This window comes from Portunus trituberculatus, chromosome 10, assembly GCF_017591435.1.
Source record: "Portunus trituberculatus isolate SZX2019 chromosome 10, ASM1759143v1, whole genome shotgun sequence".
In the NCBI taxonomy this organism is placed as follows: domain Eukaryota; kingdom Metazoa; phylum Arthropoda; class Malacostraca; order Decapoda; family Portunidae; genus Portunus; species Portunus trituberculatus.
Window position 1 is genome coordinate 994741 of NC_059264.1, and position 16732 is coordinate 1011472.

The 16732-nt window shown below is 41.6% G+C and overlaps 2 protein-coding genes across 6 annotated transcripts; one reads left to right on the forward strand and one right to left on the reverse strand.

Moving 5' to 3' along the window:
- Positions 1 to 600: 600 nt before the first annotated feature.
- Positions 601 to 6798, reverse strand: LOC123501879 (torsin-1A-interacting protein 2-like). Of its 4 annotated transcripts, none has more exons than XM_045250921.1 (5): positions 6374 to 6798; positions 4811 to 4979; positions 3394 to 4030; positions 2718 to 2917; positions 601 to 2090 (listed from the first exon to the last, which is right to left on the reverse strand). In XM_045250921.1, the coding sequence occupies exons 2-5, from the start codon at positions 4919 to 4921 to the stop codon at positions 1875 to 1877; spliced, it is 1164 nt and encodes a 387-aa protein (XP_045106856.1). In that variant the 5' UTR covers positions 4922 to 4979; positions 6374 to 6798; the 3' UTR covers positions 601 to 1874. The 4 variants fall into 4 exon arrangements, with proteins under 4 accessions (XP_045106856.1, XP_045106859.1, XP_045106858.1 ...); XM_045250924.1 differs by having other exon boundaries at positions 6704 to 6727; XM_045250923.1 differs by having other exon boundaries at positions 6400 to 6666.
- A 326-nt stretch (positions 6799 to 7124) lies between these two features.
- LOC123501880 (acylpyruvase FAHD1, mitochondrial-like) lies at positions 7125 to 16386 on the forward strand. 2 transcript variants are annotated; one of them, XM_045250926.1, is made up of 4 exons: positions 7125 to 7272; positions 12205 to 12304; positions 12729 to 13001; positions 15378 to 16386. In XM_045250926.1, the coding sequence occupies exons 2-4, from the start codon at positions 12248 to 12250 to the stop codon at positions 15594 to 15596; spliced, it is 549 nt and encodes a 182-aa protein (XP_045106861.1). In that variant the 5' UTR covers positions 7125 to 7272; positions 12205 to 12247; the 3' UTR covers positions 15597 to 16386. The 2 variants fall into 2 exon arrangements, with proteins under 2 accessions (XP_045106861.1, XP_045106860.1); XM_045250925.1 differs by lacking the exon at positions 7125 to 7272 and adding an exon at positions 10558 to 10885.
- Positions 16387 to 16732: the final 346 nt, after the last annotated feature.

Genomic DNA, 16732 nt, shown 5'->3' on the forward strand with positions numbered 1-16732 from the left:
ATGGTATAAATTGAAAAAAAAAAAAGACCACTACAACATTCATTCTCGCAACACTGCATCATCAATCAACAAACTAACACACAGACTGACATTCTAAGTGGGCATTTTTTTTATCATTATTATATATTTTTTTTTACTCTTTTTAATCCTTTCAATTCTGAGGCACATTTTTAACGTTTTTTGGGTATGATTAGATGATTTTATTTGCATTATGACCTGTCTATGGAGGCCAAAGGACTAATGGTCAGTCTTCACTATTTTAATCCCCCACGTAAGTTTCTGAAGCTGTATAGAATCGCCAAATAGTAACCAGAATGAATGTGAAGCTGCAGCATTGAACTGAAAGGGTTAATGTAGGAGGGGAGAGGTGGCTTAGGGCAACATAAAACTATAAATAAAAAGGCCCACTTAGTTGCCAGTCCCCTTGCAAATCTGAGTTATCCCAAAGAGGAGATAAATGTCTTGAAGCCTCCCTCTTAAATGAAGTCAAGTTGAAGACAGCTAGAAATACAGAAGCAGGCAGGGAGTTCACAGTCTACCATTAGCCAACTTATCCTTCTTACAAAAAAAATAATAAAAAAAGAGAGAAAAACAAAAACATCAGTCATTATCATTGTTTTATTTCATGTTCCTGCCTTCTGAGACATGCACATTATGGGTTCATGTCTCCAGTCCAGCCAAGCACCACAGAAAGGCCTGTACTCTGAAACACTTTGCTCTCTCACCATCATTGCTTTCCACACGCTCAAGTTGAAGATACTCGTGTTTTTGAGGGTGTTTTTATGGTTCTGGTGATAGATTGGCAAGATTTCTAGTTTATTAAAAGGAGAAACTGTCTTAAAAACTCAGCTAGTTGTCTCTGTGGCCTCGGAAAATTGTCAGAGTGAGAGGGGAAGGCGTTTCTGATAAGGGTGAGACAGGTAAAGATATACTCACTCAAAATGTAGGAATGAAACAAAAAATGAATAAATAGCAACAATAAATAAACTCACAAAGAACAGTCCCACAATCGAAAGTGACGGTGTAATTACTGAGAATGACAAAACAAGGGCATTCTGAACTCACTAAAGAGGATTTCAACCTATATAGCACAGTGTTGGATCCCACATACCACCAACACACCTATACTAAACCTACATAAACCTTCGTCTTAATTAAAACTCTCTCCCTCTCTCTCTATCTCTCTCTCTCTAATAAATATATGAGAGGTTATTTGGGTGTTTTAATTATTTTTTTGTTTATAATAAGTCTAAGAGAAGGAAAAGTAAGTAAATTAGGATTAAATAGAATTAAATACACACACACACACACACACACACACACACACACACACACACACACACACACACACACACACACACTCTGACTAGCCAGTACATACATACATACAGATACTATACATAATATCATTTTGAGCAACAATTCTGACATAATATTAATAATGAGTAAGAAATTTATATAAACGTGCCAATAATAATATTCGTTTGTATAAAAATAGTAAGAAGTAGTGTTTTAAAATTCTCTCTCTCTCTCTCTCTCTCTCTCTCTCTCTCTCTCTTTTTTTCCTTTTTACTTGCTTCCTTTCTTTCAACTCAAATATTTCTTCCTTCCTTCCTTCCCATTCATCATTTCTATCTCCTTTCCTTCCTTCCTTCCTTCCTTAATTCTTCTTTTCTATTCTCATTTTTCTGTTGATTATTTTTTACTTACATTTTTGGACAGACTAATGAATTTTAACCTAGGAATAATGTCACTTGATTATCCATACAACCTTTTATCTTTCTCTAACACTTGTATTCCCTCACACACACACACACACACACACACACACACACACACACACACACACACACACACACACACTACCACCACCACTACAAAGGACACATCTCAGACACCTTCTCTGGTTTCTCTGGACGAATAAGAACAGGCGTATTGCAAGTGCGAGATATGAGCGCTGACACATCCTTCTCTGCCAGCTCCGCCCCCCACAGCCGCCCCAGGTGAGCGTCAACCAGTGTGTCAAGCCTTCTGGAGTAGCCAAGGTCTTTGTATGTGCCTGGGACCTCCACAAGCAGGATCAGGATAGCCTGGAAAGAATGTTGTAGGATTTCTCTCTTTCTCTCTCTGTCTGATAAATCTAAATGTACTTTCTATATCTCTACAAATCATTAGTGTAACTCCAACATATATTCTTTCATAACCTCAAGCTTCTATCTCTGCTGCTCGGCTCTTCCAGGTTACCTCAGCAAAATTTCTCTTTCACCATTTCTAAGTCAAGTGTCTACCATTCATTCCTTCGCTGTTCTTAGGTTTCCATTCATTCTGTTGCATTTACTACACTCTACCAGGGAAAGAATGTTCTTGTAGGATAGCCTGGGGAGAGAACGTTGTAGGATCGCTTATTTTTTTCATCTGAGGTTATAAAAGTGGCTATTATTTAAAAGTACTTGTTTGCCAGTCCCAGAGCCGGTCCGAGAGAGTTTACGGTGAGTGTTTTGAAGTATGGTGGGGTTTGTTTAGGGTAAGATGGGTTGAAAATGGGAGATATCTGGGGTGTGAGTGAGTGTGTTCCTGTTTGTTTGTGCTTTGATGTGGGGTTTGGAATAGGGTAAAGATTCTTGTTTTAGTGACTGGAATGGAGGACAGACACACACACACACACACGCGCATCCCACCCCCTCCCACCTCACCCCATCCCCAGCCAATCCACCCACCTGTTTATAAGGGGCGTTCTCATTATCACAGTAGGCGTGAAGGATCATGGCAGCAGGGCCTGGGATGCTCTCTAAGTTGTGGATCACTGCACCGTGACTTCTCTCCAGCATCCTGAGGGTCTCGTCCAGCTCCACCTTCAGGAGGGCGCTGGAGTCAAGATATTCACTGGTGCGTGTGTCATACATCACGAACTGGGAGTCTGTGGAGAAGGGAGTGAGGGAGGGAGTGAGGGAGTGTGTGAGGAAATGAGGGAGTGGAGTGTGTCAGGGAGGGATGGAATGATAGGGAGAGAGCAAAGGAATCAGGGGAGAGATAGAGGGAGGAAAGGAAGGAAGGAAGGAAGGAATCAGAGAGAAAAAGAGGAAGTGAATTAATGAGAGAGAGAGAGAGAGAGAGAGAGAGAGAGAGAGAGAGAGAGAGAGAGAGAGAGAGAGAGAGAGAGAGAGAGAGAGAGAGAGAGAGAGAGAGAGAGAGAGAGAGAGAGAAATATCACATTATCATACCACCACTTCTAACAATTTCTTCACTTCCTTTCACACACACACACACACACACACACACACACTGTCACCCTCCTCAACACAACCTCACCCACTGTCTCCTTACCACACCCTTCCCTGTCACCCATCACCCCAGCCTCACTCACCCATCCCTACCACACCCCTCAACACTGACCTTCAAACGCATACTGCACAGCTCTAGCCAGGCGATGAGACAAACAAGTAGCCACACCCTGGGAGTCATCAGGCACAACAAACAGTATCACAGCTGGTTGCAAAGGTTCCTCTACCATTACTGCCTCTAGCTGGCCCAGAAGCCCCAGCCACACCTCTCTAGGCTGGCTAAACTCCCTGCTCAAACTCTGCAGCTCGCGTTTCAAATCTGCGTAAATGTCTGCTATTGGTTTGGGTGGTTTTTTCAGCTTCTCCTCCTCTGCTTTGCTTATCGCTTGCTGCAGGGAGTAAATGCCAAGGAGAATGAGGAAGACGACAAGGATGAGCAAGGCTGGTGTGGGCCCCTGGTGGTGTTTGGCCTTCTCTAACCCTTCCTCTGGTGCCACTCTGCTCTCCTTCCCTGGACTTGTGTTTGGGCGAAGTCTGCATTGTGTCTGCCCTGAGGTGTGAGGGGACGTTCTTGGCTGGTGTTTGCTGGTGGTACTGGTCTCCGGGGGGGTGCCTAGAGGGTGTCGCTGCGTAGTGCCGTCCAGGAGGTCCCTTGAGCTAGTAGGGGTCTTGGTGGGGGTGGTGTCAGTGGGGGTGTCGGTGCTGTTGCTTTCATCGTCGCTGGTGTTCTTGGTTACTTCATTAGTGATCTGTGGGTGGTGGTGGTGGTGTTAGGAAGGAATGGTGGTGGTGGTGAGGATTGGTGGTGGTGATGGTGTTAGGAAAGAATAGTGGTGGTAGTGGTGTTAGTATGGAATGGTGATGTGGTGGTGGTGGTGGTGGTGTTAGTATGGAATAGTGGTGGTGGTGATAGTATGGAATGGTAGTGGTGGTGTTGCTAATAAGAAATGATGGTGGTGGTGGTTGTGGTGGTGGTGGTGGTGGTGGTGGTGTTGTGAGGTATTTTTGTTGCTTTTTGGTGTTGCTTTTGTGTTGTGGTTTTGGTGTTGTGGTTTAGTTTCCTTGCAGTGGTGTTGACAGTGTTTCATCTTGATTTACTTTCAATCTAAGGAGCTTTTCTTCAATTATACTATTATTTCTTTAATTTGTGGTATTTTGTATCAATTTCCTCATAAATTTAAGTTATTTTCTCTCAATGATTTAAAACTTCCATGATTTATCTACTCTCAATGTTTCAATAGAAGAAGAAGAAGAAGAAGAAGAAGAAGAAGAAGAAGAAAAAGAAGAAGAAAAGAAAAGAAAAGAAAAGAAAAGAAAAGAAAGAAAAAAATAAGAAGAAGAAGGAGGAGGAGGAGGAAGAGGAGGAGGAGGAGGAGGAGGAGGAGGAGGAGGAGGAGGAGGAGGAGAAGAAGAAGAAGAAGAAGAAGAAGAAGAAGAAGAAGAAGAAGAAGAAGAAGAAGAAGAAGAAGAAGAAAAAAAGAAGAAAAGAAAAAAATAATAAGAAGAAGAAGAAGACCCCTGTGCCATACCTTGTGGTCTGGGAAGGATCCCGGCGGGGGGGGTGTGGCGTCCCTCCTGTGGCCGTGACTGGGCTGTGAGGGGCTGTGATGGAAGCCACAGTCCTTCCTGCGCTGTGGCATGGTGGTTGTGGTGGTGGTGGTGGTGGTTGGCTTCCTGCTGCACACCTCTCACTCACCCCTGCCGAGAATGGCAACTTTTAAGGCTATTTTTAATTGTTTTTGTTGCCCTTGACTGGTTTTTCACTCTTACATAAAGAAAAAAATATACACTGCCAGGACCTGTATGTGTCTAACCTAACCTAACTAACTTAACCTTAACCTAACCTTACCCGTCCCAACCTAACTTAACTCTAATCTAACTTCACACACACACACACACACACACACACACACACACACACACACACACACACACACACACACACACACAGGAAAAAAAAGGTGAAAAAAAAAAAAAGGGGGAAAAAAAATCTAAGCTAAGTTGACCTGACCTGACCTAACCTAACAAGACAAGCAAACATCCCTCAATTTTGACAAACTTATGAATCTTTTATGGAGACAACAATTCCAGCGAGCCTTTTTTTTTAATAATCACTTTTTTTTGCCCTTGGTAGTTCTCCATCACAAAAATAAAAAAAAAGATAAAATTGGCAAAATCAAGCCAATAAACCCATGAAATTCAGTGTTGCGTTGTTGTTGATTAGCGACACAAGAGTAGAGGATCACAACACTCACCAAGGGGAGGTCTAGCCAGTGACAGCCAGCATGGAGGTGAAATTGTGCTACCTCTTTCATCAACAAGTTACCTTCCTGTCAGCCTAACCATGGCAGTAAGGGACAGCCAACCAGGTGAGAAAGTAAGTCAGAGCTGGTCCTCCACAAACACCAAAATGCACTGAGGAGAAAGTGATGGAAAAACAGTCTCAACAAACACAGGACACAGGAAACATGTAAAACAAACACACACACACACACACACACACACACACGGCAAATAAACATCAATTCTCGCCACTCTCCTAATACAGACATCCCTCCAGCTGTCCTCACTTCCCAGCTCTCCCTTCACAGCTCTTTCATTCGGCTGATGGGACGTGGGAAGGAAAATATGCTAACCAAAACTAACCTAACCATAACTTAAATGTAATCTAACCTAACCCTAACCTAACCTAACCTCACCACTCTATTGGTCAGAAGGGTTCCGAGGAGGACACGTCAACGGTGCGTGCCGCCTCAATTGTTAGGTTAGTTAGAGTTAGATTTTGTTTGTTAGAGTTAGTTTAGGTTAAAATAAGAGCTACAGTTAGTTTAGGTTCAAGTTAGTGTTAGTTAAGGTTAAAATTTGTTAGTTTAGGTCAGAGTTAGATTTAGTTTAGGTCGAAGTTATTGTTTATTTAGGTTAAAGTTACGGTTAGGTTAATTTTGATTGTCATATTTTCCTACCCAACGTCTCGTCAGGTGAGCGAAGGAGCTGTGAAGGAGGAACCGGGAAACTAGGACAGCTGGAGGGATGTCTGTATTAGGAGAGTGCCATGTCATCTATGTACTGTCACGGTGCCCCACACTACTTACATGCGACGAGAGGCCTGGACACTCACAGCTCACTTAGAAACACACACACACAGACAGACACCACGGTACAGGTCCGGTACAAGACGCTGCCAGTGAATCCCGGGGTGGTGCTGTGAGGCGGTGGGGCGGCAGGCTGGCGTGAGGGGTGCCGTGGCCGCCTGAGGGTGCCAGGAGGGTAGGCACTAGGCACTGGTCACTGGGCTACTCTAGTGTTGTGATGTTCCCGGCAGTGAGTCCAGTGACTTCCGTGGGTGGAGAGCAGGCGATAGCGACATCTAAGTTAAGGGACTGTTGCTGTGTGAAAGGCTGCAGGGAGAGTCAGTGTGGTACCTGGCCCTTGGAGGTAATGTGTAGGCCACCACTAAGGGTACAGTCCCAGGTGAATGGCAGGTGTGTGAGATGAAGAGCTTGGTAGTGGGAGGGGGTTGAGCCAGTGGTGTTGTGTTTATGGTGGAGAGAGCCATCTTAGCTACGGTGTCAGTGACCTTCAAGATTTTTCATATTAGTGTTATCTCACAACTTTTAAGGTAATTCTGAGGTAATGTGATTATTTTTGTTAAATCTGAGGTAATTGAAGGATCCCAAAGGTAATTCTGAAGTATTTAAGGTACCTGACACTTTTTTATTACTTCCCGCCAAAAGTACTGTTAATATGAAAACTTTCCTGGCATTCCCTGACCCTGTGTATTACGCTGGGTGTGGGTGGGTGGGTGGGTGAATCAGATATAGCGAGAGCAGTGGTGTGGGTGGTTGTGGACTTGTGGTGCTCGGATTAAGCGGCTAGTGTTACATCACGAATACATACATACATACACATAAACATATAAAGCAGTTCTCAGTGCCATATTTCCGGCAGCAGCTTTTTCGTGGCCCAGCTTCACCAGGGAGGCGGGAAAGAGGTGAGTGAAGCTAGTGGTGCCAACCCAACACGGTCAGAGTCCAGGCTCAGTGCCCCAGTGGCCCCGCCATAACACCCTCCCTCCTCCTCCCTTGCGGTCGTTTATTTAAACCTTTTTGCTCGTTATTTGGGTTTATTTTAGGTCATTCATTTATTTGTAGATTTTCTTTACAGCTGAATCCGAAAACAGTTCGACATTTAAACAGATCGACAGTGTAAACAAGCGGTCAGCTCTACCTAGACGTCCCTATTATCATCAATTATTTGCTTATTTTTCACTCATTCTAAGCCAAACGTGTCTCAGAATGGAGCCACCTGTCTAACGTTCATGTCAGCTGGTCAGATAAATCGGTCATGACTTTATTTTGATGTGATGAAATAATAATGAGTGAGGCAAGATAGCGGCTGGCTGCGCTGGCGGCGTCTTGTCCACTCAGCTTCAGCGGTCGCCGCCAGGGTCCGCCACCTTGTTGGTTTCAATATTCTTCATATTTTCTTTGCTACAATACTCGATCCCTATAGTATGATAGTAGGTTTTCTTGGTTTCTAGGAACGTGTAGTGTCTTTTCAAGTGTTTTCCGCGCTTCTGATCGGTAAATACGTGTTGTCCGCTGTTGTTTTTAAAGTCAATTTTAGGGACATCTCCGGCTCATTTTTACGTATTACGGTAAGATGAATTTTTATTTCGAGCTTTAGTCAAGTCTTAATAGATTCAAAAGATCGATTATGCTTTTTTATTTGTGTTTCTCACCGATTGAGTCCAGTTTGTGGAGTTTGAAATGGTTTGTTATCCTGTCAATTGTTCATTTTATAAAATTTTAATATTATAATATTTCGTCCAGTTCACTTTGTATGTAGTTCCAGATTGTTTTGGATAATGGGTTCGATTGTTTTGAATGTTTCCATATATTCGTGAAATCAAAATTGGGGAATATTTCAATAGTTATCAATGTGCTTGGGTTTCATCACTATTTTTTTACTCTTTTATTGATAATTTGTTCACTTCTTGCTCTAGGTAAGTTTTGGTTGCCCGAAAAGCAAGTTCAGATTTTCTAATATTTTTGAAATTCATTTGGAGTCAACATAGGTGGAATTTTTTGATGGTTTAACGGTGCGGAATGTTCCAATACTTTTTCATATATATTTTTGCGTATTTTTTAAGTACTACTCAGGCTGGAGATATTTTGATATTGTGGATGATAGTTAAAGTACTTACCAAATCATAATATATAAGGCATTCGGGCATAGCTGCTAATTTTCGAGGGGTCAATTTTGAATTTATATACGTTACGTAACTATAGGCGAGCCACCGGGCCCCCTTGTGACGTCACAGCTGAAGTGGTGGTGAGTCATCGCCGTCCTGGGCGGGAGACTGGCTTTGCTCCGGCGCCTCTTCGTCGATATTTGATTGAATTGAGAGTTATCCACGCATTCCCATGTGTCTCTAGGCTCAGGTGTGTAGACAGTGGTGGTAGAAAGTGTAAAAAAGAGAAATGGAGCAGGAAGAGGAATAAATAAAATAAAAATGAAAGAAGAGAAGGCGGCGGGTAATAGCTACAATATTTAGTCAAGTGTCCCCTGCTATCCTTCCGTTCTCTGTAATGTTTGGTGTTGTAAGTGATTTTGAGACGAATTTGGGTGTGCTAGATTTGTTTAATAGATTTTTAAGATGGTTTGAGTGTGTTTTGAGTACATATTGAGTGAACTAAGTATATTTTTGCGTGCATCTTGGCTGTTTTAAGTGTGTTTAGCAGTGTTACTGGGTATGTTGAGAGTGTTGGAGTTTATATTGATACCGAGCGTTTTTGTGTGCATTTTAGGTGTTTTAGCGTGCATTAGTTGCTTTTCCAGATGCATTTTACGTACCTTTAGTGTCTTGTGGGTGTATGATAAGTGTTATGGTTTGTTGAGGGCCGAGTCATTGATATTTAATGAAATTTCTCATCCAACCTGCCATTCTTTGTAATATTATGTGCTATAACTGTTCTTTGTGTGCATTTTAGATGTTTCGAGTGCGTTGAGCAGTGTTGCAGGATGTTTTGGGTATGTTTAGCAGTGTTACATGGTGTTTTTAGTGTGTTTAGTAGTGTTGCAGAGTGTTTTGGGTGTGTTTAGCTGTGTTAAACGGTGTTTTGAGTGTGTTTAGCAGTGTTGTAGAGTGTTTTGGGTGTTTAGCTGTGTTACAGAGTTTTTTTTAGTGTGTTTAGCAGTGTTGCAGAGTGTTTTGGGTGTGTGTAGCAGTGTTACAGGGTGTTTTGAGTGTGCCTAGGTGTGTTACAGGGTGTTTTGAGGGTGTTTAGCTGCGTTACATGGTGTTTTAAGTGTGCCTAGCTGTGTTACAGGTTGTTTTGAGTGTGTTTAGGTATATACTGGAGGTAGTCGAGATGGGGACGAGTAGGGATCGAGAAGTTAATAGAGATAGACTATATACGTACAATAGGTAGGCGTCTCCATCCGTACGTGGCAAGCCTAGTTCCCTCCCCTCCCTTCTACTACTACTACTGCTGCTACTACTACTTTTACTACTTTTACTATTTATTTTAGCTTGCGTAACAGTTTGTGACGGATACTGGCGGGGATCCAGTCGAGTGAGTAGGCCGGGGCGGGTTCACTTAACTTCCGAAGTTAATTACGATGCAGAAATCCCGTACTTTCCCTGTACCTGGTGAGGGATCGAGCTTGTGATGCATATGTATTGATTGTGTCATTTATAAATCTATGAACGACGCAGAGTAAGAGATAAGTCTGTTAATTGTAGTCCAAACAGCCACTCCACTTTGTAGGCCTCTCTGGACTGCTTCATTCTTGCAGCTTTCCTTAATTATTTCTTATGTTCTTGTGATCCTCCACCTGCCCCTCTCCTCCTCACCCTCCCTTTCACCTCCTCACTATAACGCACCTGCATGAATTACGTAAAAAGAGTTAGAATGCAGCTGACATAATCGGCGGTAGAAAAAAGAAAAAAAGAAAAAAAGGAGTACTTAGGGAACGAGAAGATAAGATAAATAAATGTTATACATATTTTGTCCTGGCTGAGTTTAAAGTGAGATTGGCAGACTCCCCAATCCTTTCAATGTTGTACTGTTATATACACCAATAAAGCAAGCTATCTTTTAATCCATCAATCAAGTTTGTGGCCGAGAAAGTTAAGCGCTGAACATGTTACATAATCCACAAAGCTGAAAGACAGATAGATATAGATATAGAACTTACATAAAAAGACAAGAAAAAAAATCAGACGTAAAAGATAAGAAAGATAAGGAGTATAAAGACAAACAGTGGCGAGACACTACAGTACCGAATTCAACCACATCAAAACAACAAACAAGAAAGAGAGAGAAAAAAAAAAAAAGAAAGAAAGAAAGAAAGAAAGCGAATCAGCAAACTAAAGAAACTGAAAAAAGAACATTAACAAAAACAAGCAAAACAAACGAACAGAAGCCTTGAAGCCACCACTGTAACACAACACCACAAATCTACATCAACTGCAATAAGCAAACTATTTCCCTGTATCTCCGCCCCGCCATGGCAGCCCAAGCGATGACCGGCGCTCAGAATTTTAGTCGCTTCGTGCACTGGGGAAGGAACATTGTGGCTGTGGGCAGGAATTACAGGTGAAAAGTGTGTGTGTGTGTGTGTGTGTGTGTATATTGTTAGCCTTGTTCATGTCAGTGGTGTAGAAACCCTGGTGTTGATGTGACTCATGTTATTCTGGTGGGAAATGTAGTGATTTGACTGGGGGTATCTCATTTCGGTAAATTTGCAGTTTCCACCAATATACCGTCTCTTATATTCCTTTTTTCCCTGTCTAACAAGCTTGGGGACCTCCTGGGAAAGCGGGGTTTTAACCTAACCTAACCTTACCCAACCCCATTTTCTGATAGGGTAAAATGGGGTTAGAAATGCTGGTAGAAGTGGGATCTAGACAGAGAATGTGTAGTTATGTGTGGTGTATTGGTTCAAACTGCAGTAATGCCGTAATTTCTGTCGCAAACGAATATTTTTCCAGTTTGACTTTCTACAACTCCTACTTAAGCCTTCCTCTCATCCCAGCGATCTCGTGGGAAATCAGGGAGTTTGTATGGGGGAGTATTGAATTAAGGAACGTACATATTTCTGTCACAAACTAATATTTTTCCAATTTGACTTTCAACAACTCCTACTTAAGCCTTCCTCTCATCCCAGCGATCTTGTGGGACCTGTGGGAAATCAGGGAGTTTGTGTGGGGGAGTGTTGAATTGAGGAACATGCATTGGAAAAGAGGCTGGAAGTGATTTGGATTCTCTCCGAAGCATTACCAACCAAACGCAACAGTATAAAAGAGGGGAGTGAGAGGTACAGGAGTTGGAGTTGGAAAAGCAGTCATAACTTAAAAAATATTCACTTGTGGAAATGACACATACCATCAATTAATTCACTTCATTCCTCACCAGAAGAACATGAGTCACATCAGAGATTCCACGGTTCGGTGAAACTGCAGATTGACCAGAGTTAGTTTATTTTAATTTATTTCTTTATATTTTGGCTGTGGGTTGGTGACATGATGAGAGAATGTGTTATGGGTGTGTGAATTTCTATTTTATGTGTTTTTCAATTGTCGAGACTTAAAACAAACAGCACTTACTTGATTTTAGGTGTTTTTGTCACTAATATACCCACATTATGATAGTAAACAGTAATTACAGGTGAACGCAGGTGTATAAGTGTCTGAATGAATAGGTATCATGTTAGTGTTATGTTATCAAGAATGTTAACTTTCACTAAATCACATTTGTTTAGTTTTCAGACATATTTATTTATTGCAAGAGAAAGCTACACTCACTAATGCACACTCACCATCACTCACTCACCATTACATTAGTCTCTCTCTACTCACAATGCAACAGAAGGCAGAGAACTGATGACTGTATTGTGTTGGTGTGTGTTGTTCCAGAGACCACTGTAAGGAGCTGGGCAATGCTGTTCCTACCAAACCAATGCTGTTTATGAAGCCCCCGTCAAGTTACCTGGAGGAGGGAACTGGGCCCATCCTGGTGAGAGAGAGAGAGAGAGAGAGAGAGAGAGAGTGAGAGTTTGCAGTCAGTTCTTTTTTAAATATTTGAAAATTCGTTGTCTCATTGTATTTTTTGTAGTTAATGTAAAGACCAAGAGGAAAGAATTTGAAAGTAGAGTGAGAGAGAGAGAGAGAGAGAGAGAGAGAGAGAGAGAGAGAGAGATTTAAGACACACTCTCTTCACTTTACTTGCATTTCTAAACTCACACACACTCACCAACCCACCAACACCTCAACACCTTAACACCCCAAAACACAACACAACATCCCACACACACACACCCAGCAAACACTCAAACACATACCAAATAATACCCTAACACCTCTACACCTCCACCAACACCCCAACCAACAACCACACCCTCTCCAATACACCCTAACTAACACCCAGTAACACTCCACAGATTCCAAGAGGCTGTCAGGACTTCCACCACGAGATAGAACTAGGTGTGGTGATTGGAGAAACCTGCCGGGACGTGCCAGAGAGTGAGGTGCTGGGAAGGGTTGCTGGTTATGCCCTGACGCTCGACATGACAGCCAGGGACTTCCAGGAGGAGGCCAAGAAGAAGGGCACTCCATGGACCCTGGCTAAGTGCTTCGACACAGCCCTTCCAGTCTCCAGGTTCATCACCAAAGAGGAGCTGAAGGACCCGAGCAATGTCCGGATTTGGTGCAAAGTAAGTGAGTGGTGATTCTGTTTTTATTGGGGTGTTTTTGGTGTTTTCTTTGTTATTTTAAGGGTGTTTTTTTGTGTGTGTGTGTTTTATGGGTGTTTTTTGGGTGTTTTGAGATGTGTTTGCATTTTTTTGTTTTTTTTGGGTGTGTTTGGTGTTGTGTGGTGTTTCAGGTGTTGTTTGGGTGTTTTATGGGTCATATTATGTGTTTTGAGGTGTGTTTGGTGTTGTTTGGGTGTTTTTTTGGGTGTGTTTGGTGTTTTGGATGTTTTTGAGTGAGTGGATTCAATCTGTGTTCAAAAACTTGGGTTACACGAACGGAAGGAAAAAGAATAAAGAGTAAAGAATAATAGAACAGAATGAAAGAAAAACATTATTTTAAAAGGCATTAAAGTAAGGAAGGGATGCGAGTGCCGTGTTTGTTTCTCTTGTGGTGTTTATGGTGTTATTTTGGTGTTTTTTTTTTTGTTGATTTGATGTGATTTTGTTTTGTTTCATTTTCTCTTTCTTGTTTTTTCTTGTGATTTTGTGCATTTTGTTTAGAGTTTTTGTGATTTTTCATGTGTTTGTTTACTTCCTGCCTTGCCTGCTGCCCTTCCTATATAAAAAAAGGAAAAAAAAAATATAGCAATGAGTTTTTTCACCACATTTAGTTAGTGTATAGAAAGTAATAGTCATGGAGGAGGTTCACAGGATTGCTACAAGGACCAAGTGTTCATTAATGTGGAGAACGTTTGAGTGTTAGAGAGTTTAAGAGGCATAGAACATTTGTTTCATCCCAGCCTGCTCACTGTGTTACTGCTGATTGTGTTAACTCTGTGGCTGTCTCTTGGTGCACTGTTCCCTCTTCACCAGTCACTTGGATATTCTTTACTGGTCTTTTCTCATCACCAATAACTCTCAGATACCTTAACTTGTTCTACACCTTCACTTCATCACCATTCCATTCATCATTTGCTTTGGTGTGTCTTTCCTTCATCACCAATCACTCAGATATCATTGCTTGTCTTGGCTACACCTTTTTCTCATCACCAGTCACTCTCAGACATCATTATTTGGGTATATATTTTTCTCCCTCATCACCAATCACTCTTCGACACCTTTACTTGTTCTACAGCTTTCCTTCATCACCAGTCGCTCTCACACATCCTTACTTGTCTTGGCTGCTCTTTTCTGTTCCTCATCACCTTTCACTCTGAGGCATTCAGACATCCTTATTTGTTCTACAGCTTTCCCTTATCACAGTCACTCTCACACAAGGATTTATCACCAATCACTCACAGAATCCTTACTTGGCCTGGGTACACCATTTTCTTACCACTAGTCAACTCTCACACAATCCTTATTTGTTCTACAGCCACATCCAATCTTTGAACTGAGAAGAAATTGCAAAAAAATTTATTCTTTTTCATTGCTAACTTTCCTTTCCTTCACACTGAAACTTGCATCCTCCCTGAAGAACACACACACACACACACACACACACACACACACACACACACACACACTTACACACACATGCCCCGGTAGCTCAGTGGTTAGAGCGCTGGCTTCACAAGCCAGATGACCGGGGTTCGATTCCGCCGGGTGGAGATATTTGGGTGTGTCTCCTTTCACGTGTAGTGGTGTTCACCTAGCAGTGAGTAGGTACGGGATGTAAATCGAGGAGTTGTGACCTTGTTGTCCCAGTGTGTGGTGTGTGCCTGGTCTCAGGCCTATCCGAAGATCGGAAATAATGAGCTCTGAGCTCGTTCCGTAGGGTAACATCTGGCTGTCTCGTCAGAGACTGCAGCAGATCAAACAGTGAATTACACACACACACACACACACACACACACACACACACACACACACACACACACACACACACACACACACACACACACACACACACACACACACAGAGGAGAGAGAGGGGAGTTAACACGTCTATCCTTAATGTGATGGGAGAGAGAGGTGGAAAATGAAGAAGAGGAGGAATGAGGGGACAAAAAGGAAATGGAAACAAAGGTAATTGACCCTACTGCGATGGGAAAAAAAGAGACTGAAAATGAAAAGAAGAGTGACAGAGAGAGAAAGACAAGAAGAAAAGAAGAACAGGAGACACCACCACCACACCACTTAACCTAACTTAACTTAACGTATCCTTACCTAACTTTCATCTAACGTAACTTAATTTAATGTTATCTAACCTAACTTAACTTTACCCAAAATTAACCTAATATAACATAATTTAATATAACCTAACCTAAGTTTACCTAGCCTAATATAACATAATTTAATATAGTCTAACCTAACCCCACCTAACCTAACCAAACCTAACCTCACCTAACCTAACCTAACCTAACCAAACCTCACCTTACCAACCTCAATCCCTAGGTGAATGGAGAGTCTCGGCAGGATGGGACCACTTCTGACATGGTGTTCCCTATCGCCACCCTGGTCTCCTACATCTCCAAGTACTTCACCCTGCACCCTGGCGACCTGGTGCTGACAGGGACGCCGGCAGGAGTGGGCCCTGTGACACCTGGGGACACATTGACTGCAGGGCTGGGTGACATCCTTACCATGGAGTTCTCAATTTCCCAAAGAGAGTAGGAGATAGATAGCATTGTAAAAGGAGTAGGTAAAGTGAAGGATTGGAGAAGGATTGTGATATTTGGAGTAGAAAGTGAAGGAAATGGATAGGATAAAATTGTAAAAGCAGGGACTAGAATAATGAAGGAAAAGGATAGTAGAAATTAAAAGATAAAGAAATTAATGGGATTGAAATGCAAATGATAAACAAAACAGAAGGACAAGAAGTAAATAGAAGAGTAAAGGTAGGATTAGTAAAAAAGCAAAGGAGGTAAACAAATAATAGAGTAAAAGTAGGAAAAATAAGAAAAAGTGAAAGAAAATTGAATAGCAGTATTTTGACTAAGAAGAAAGTGAAGGATTTGATAAGTATTGTGATATTTGGAATAGGAAAGTTAGGAAATGGATAAGATAGAATTGCAAAAGTGGGAGTAGAAATAATGAAGGAAAATGAATAGTAGAAGAAAAGTCAAGAATTAAATAAGCTAGTAGAAAAAAAATGTGATAGAAAAGGAGAAGGAAAGGAAATAAATAGAATGATAAAAGTAGAATAACTGGAAAAGTGAAGATCAACAAATAAGATAAAAATAGAAAAAGAAGAAAAAGCAAAAAGAAAAATAAACAGGAATATATAGACGACATTATTTCATTTTAGGGCACTTGTAACAGATCCTACACTAGTGAAAAGGACTGTCTTGGTTGATATCCTTAGAGTTAGAAGGAAGGAAGGAAGGAAGGATAAAATGTTAGTCAATTATATAGTTCTTTGTGATATGGTGTTTGTGTTTTATTGAAGAGAAAGTTGGTAGGAGAAAAGTGTGTGTGTGTGTGTGTGTTTGGGGTCTGGTATATAGAAAGTTTAGTTATTCTCTCTCTCTCTCTCTCTCTCTCTCTCTCTCTCTCTCTCTCTCTCTCTCTCTCTCTCTCTCTCTCTCTCTCTCTCTCAGCATTTAAAGATATTGAAGAAAAAATAGGTAAAAAAAATGACAGCAAAGTACAATTGTTATGATTACGAAACGTCTGTTTGTAAATGTTTTGAGTTTGCTGAATTTTTTTATTTATTTTTAGCATGAAAGAGTCAAAGGGTCACAATCAGTAGGAAAATTAAGAGAGAGAGAGAGAGAGAGAGAGAGAGAGAGAGAGAGAGATGAACGTTG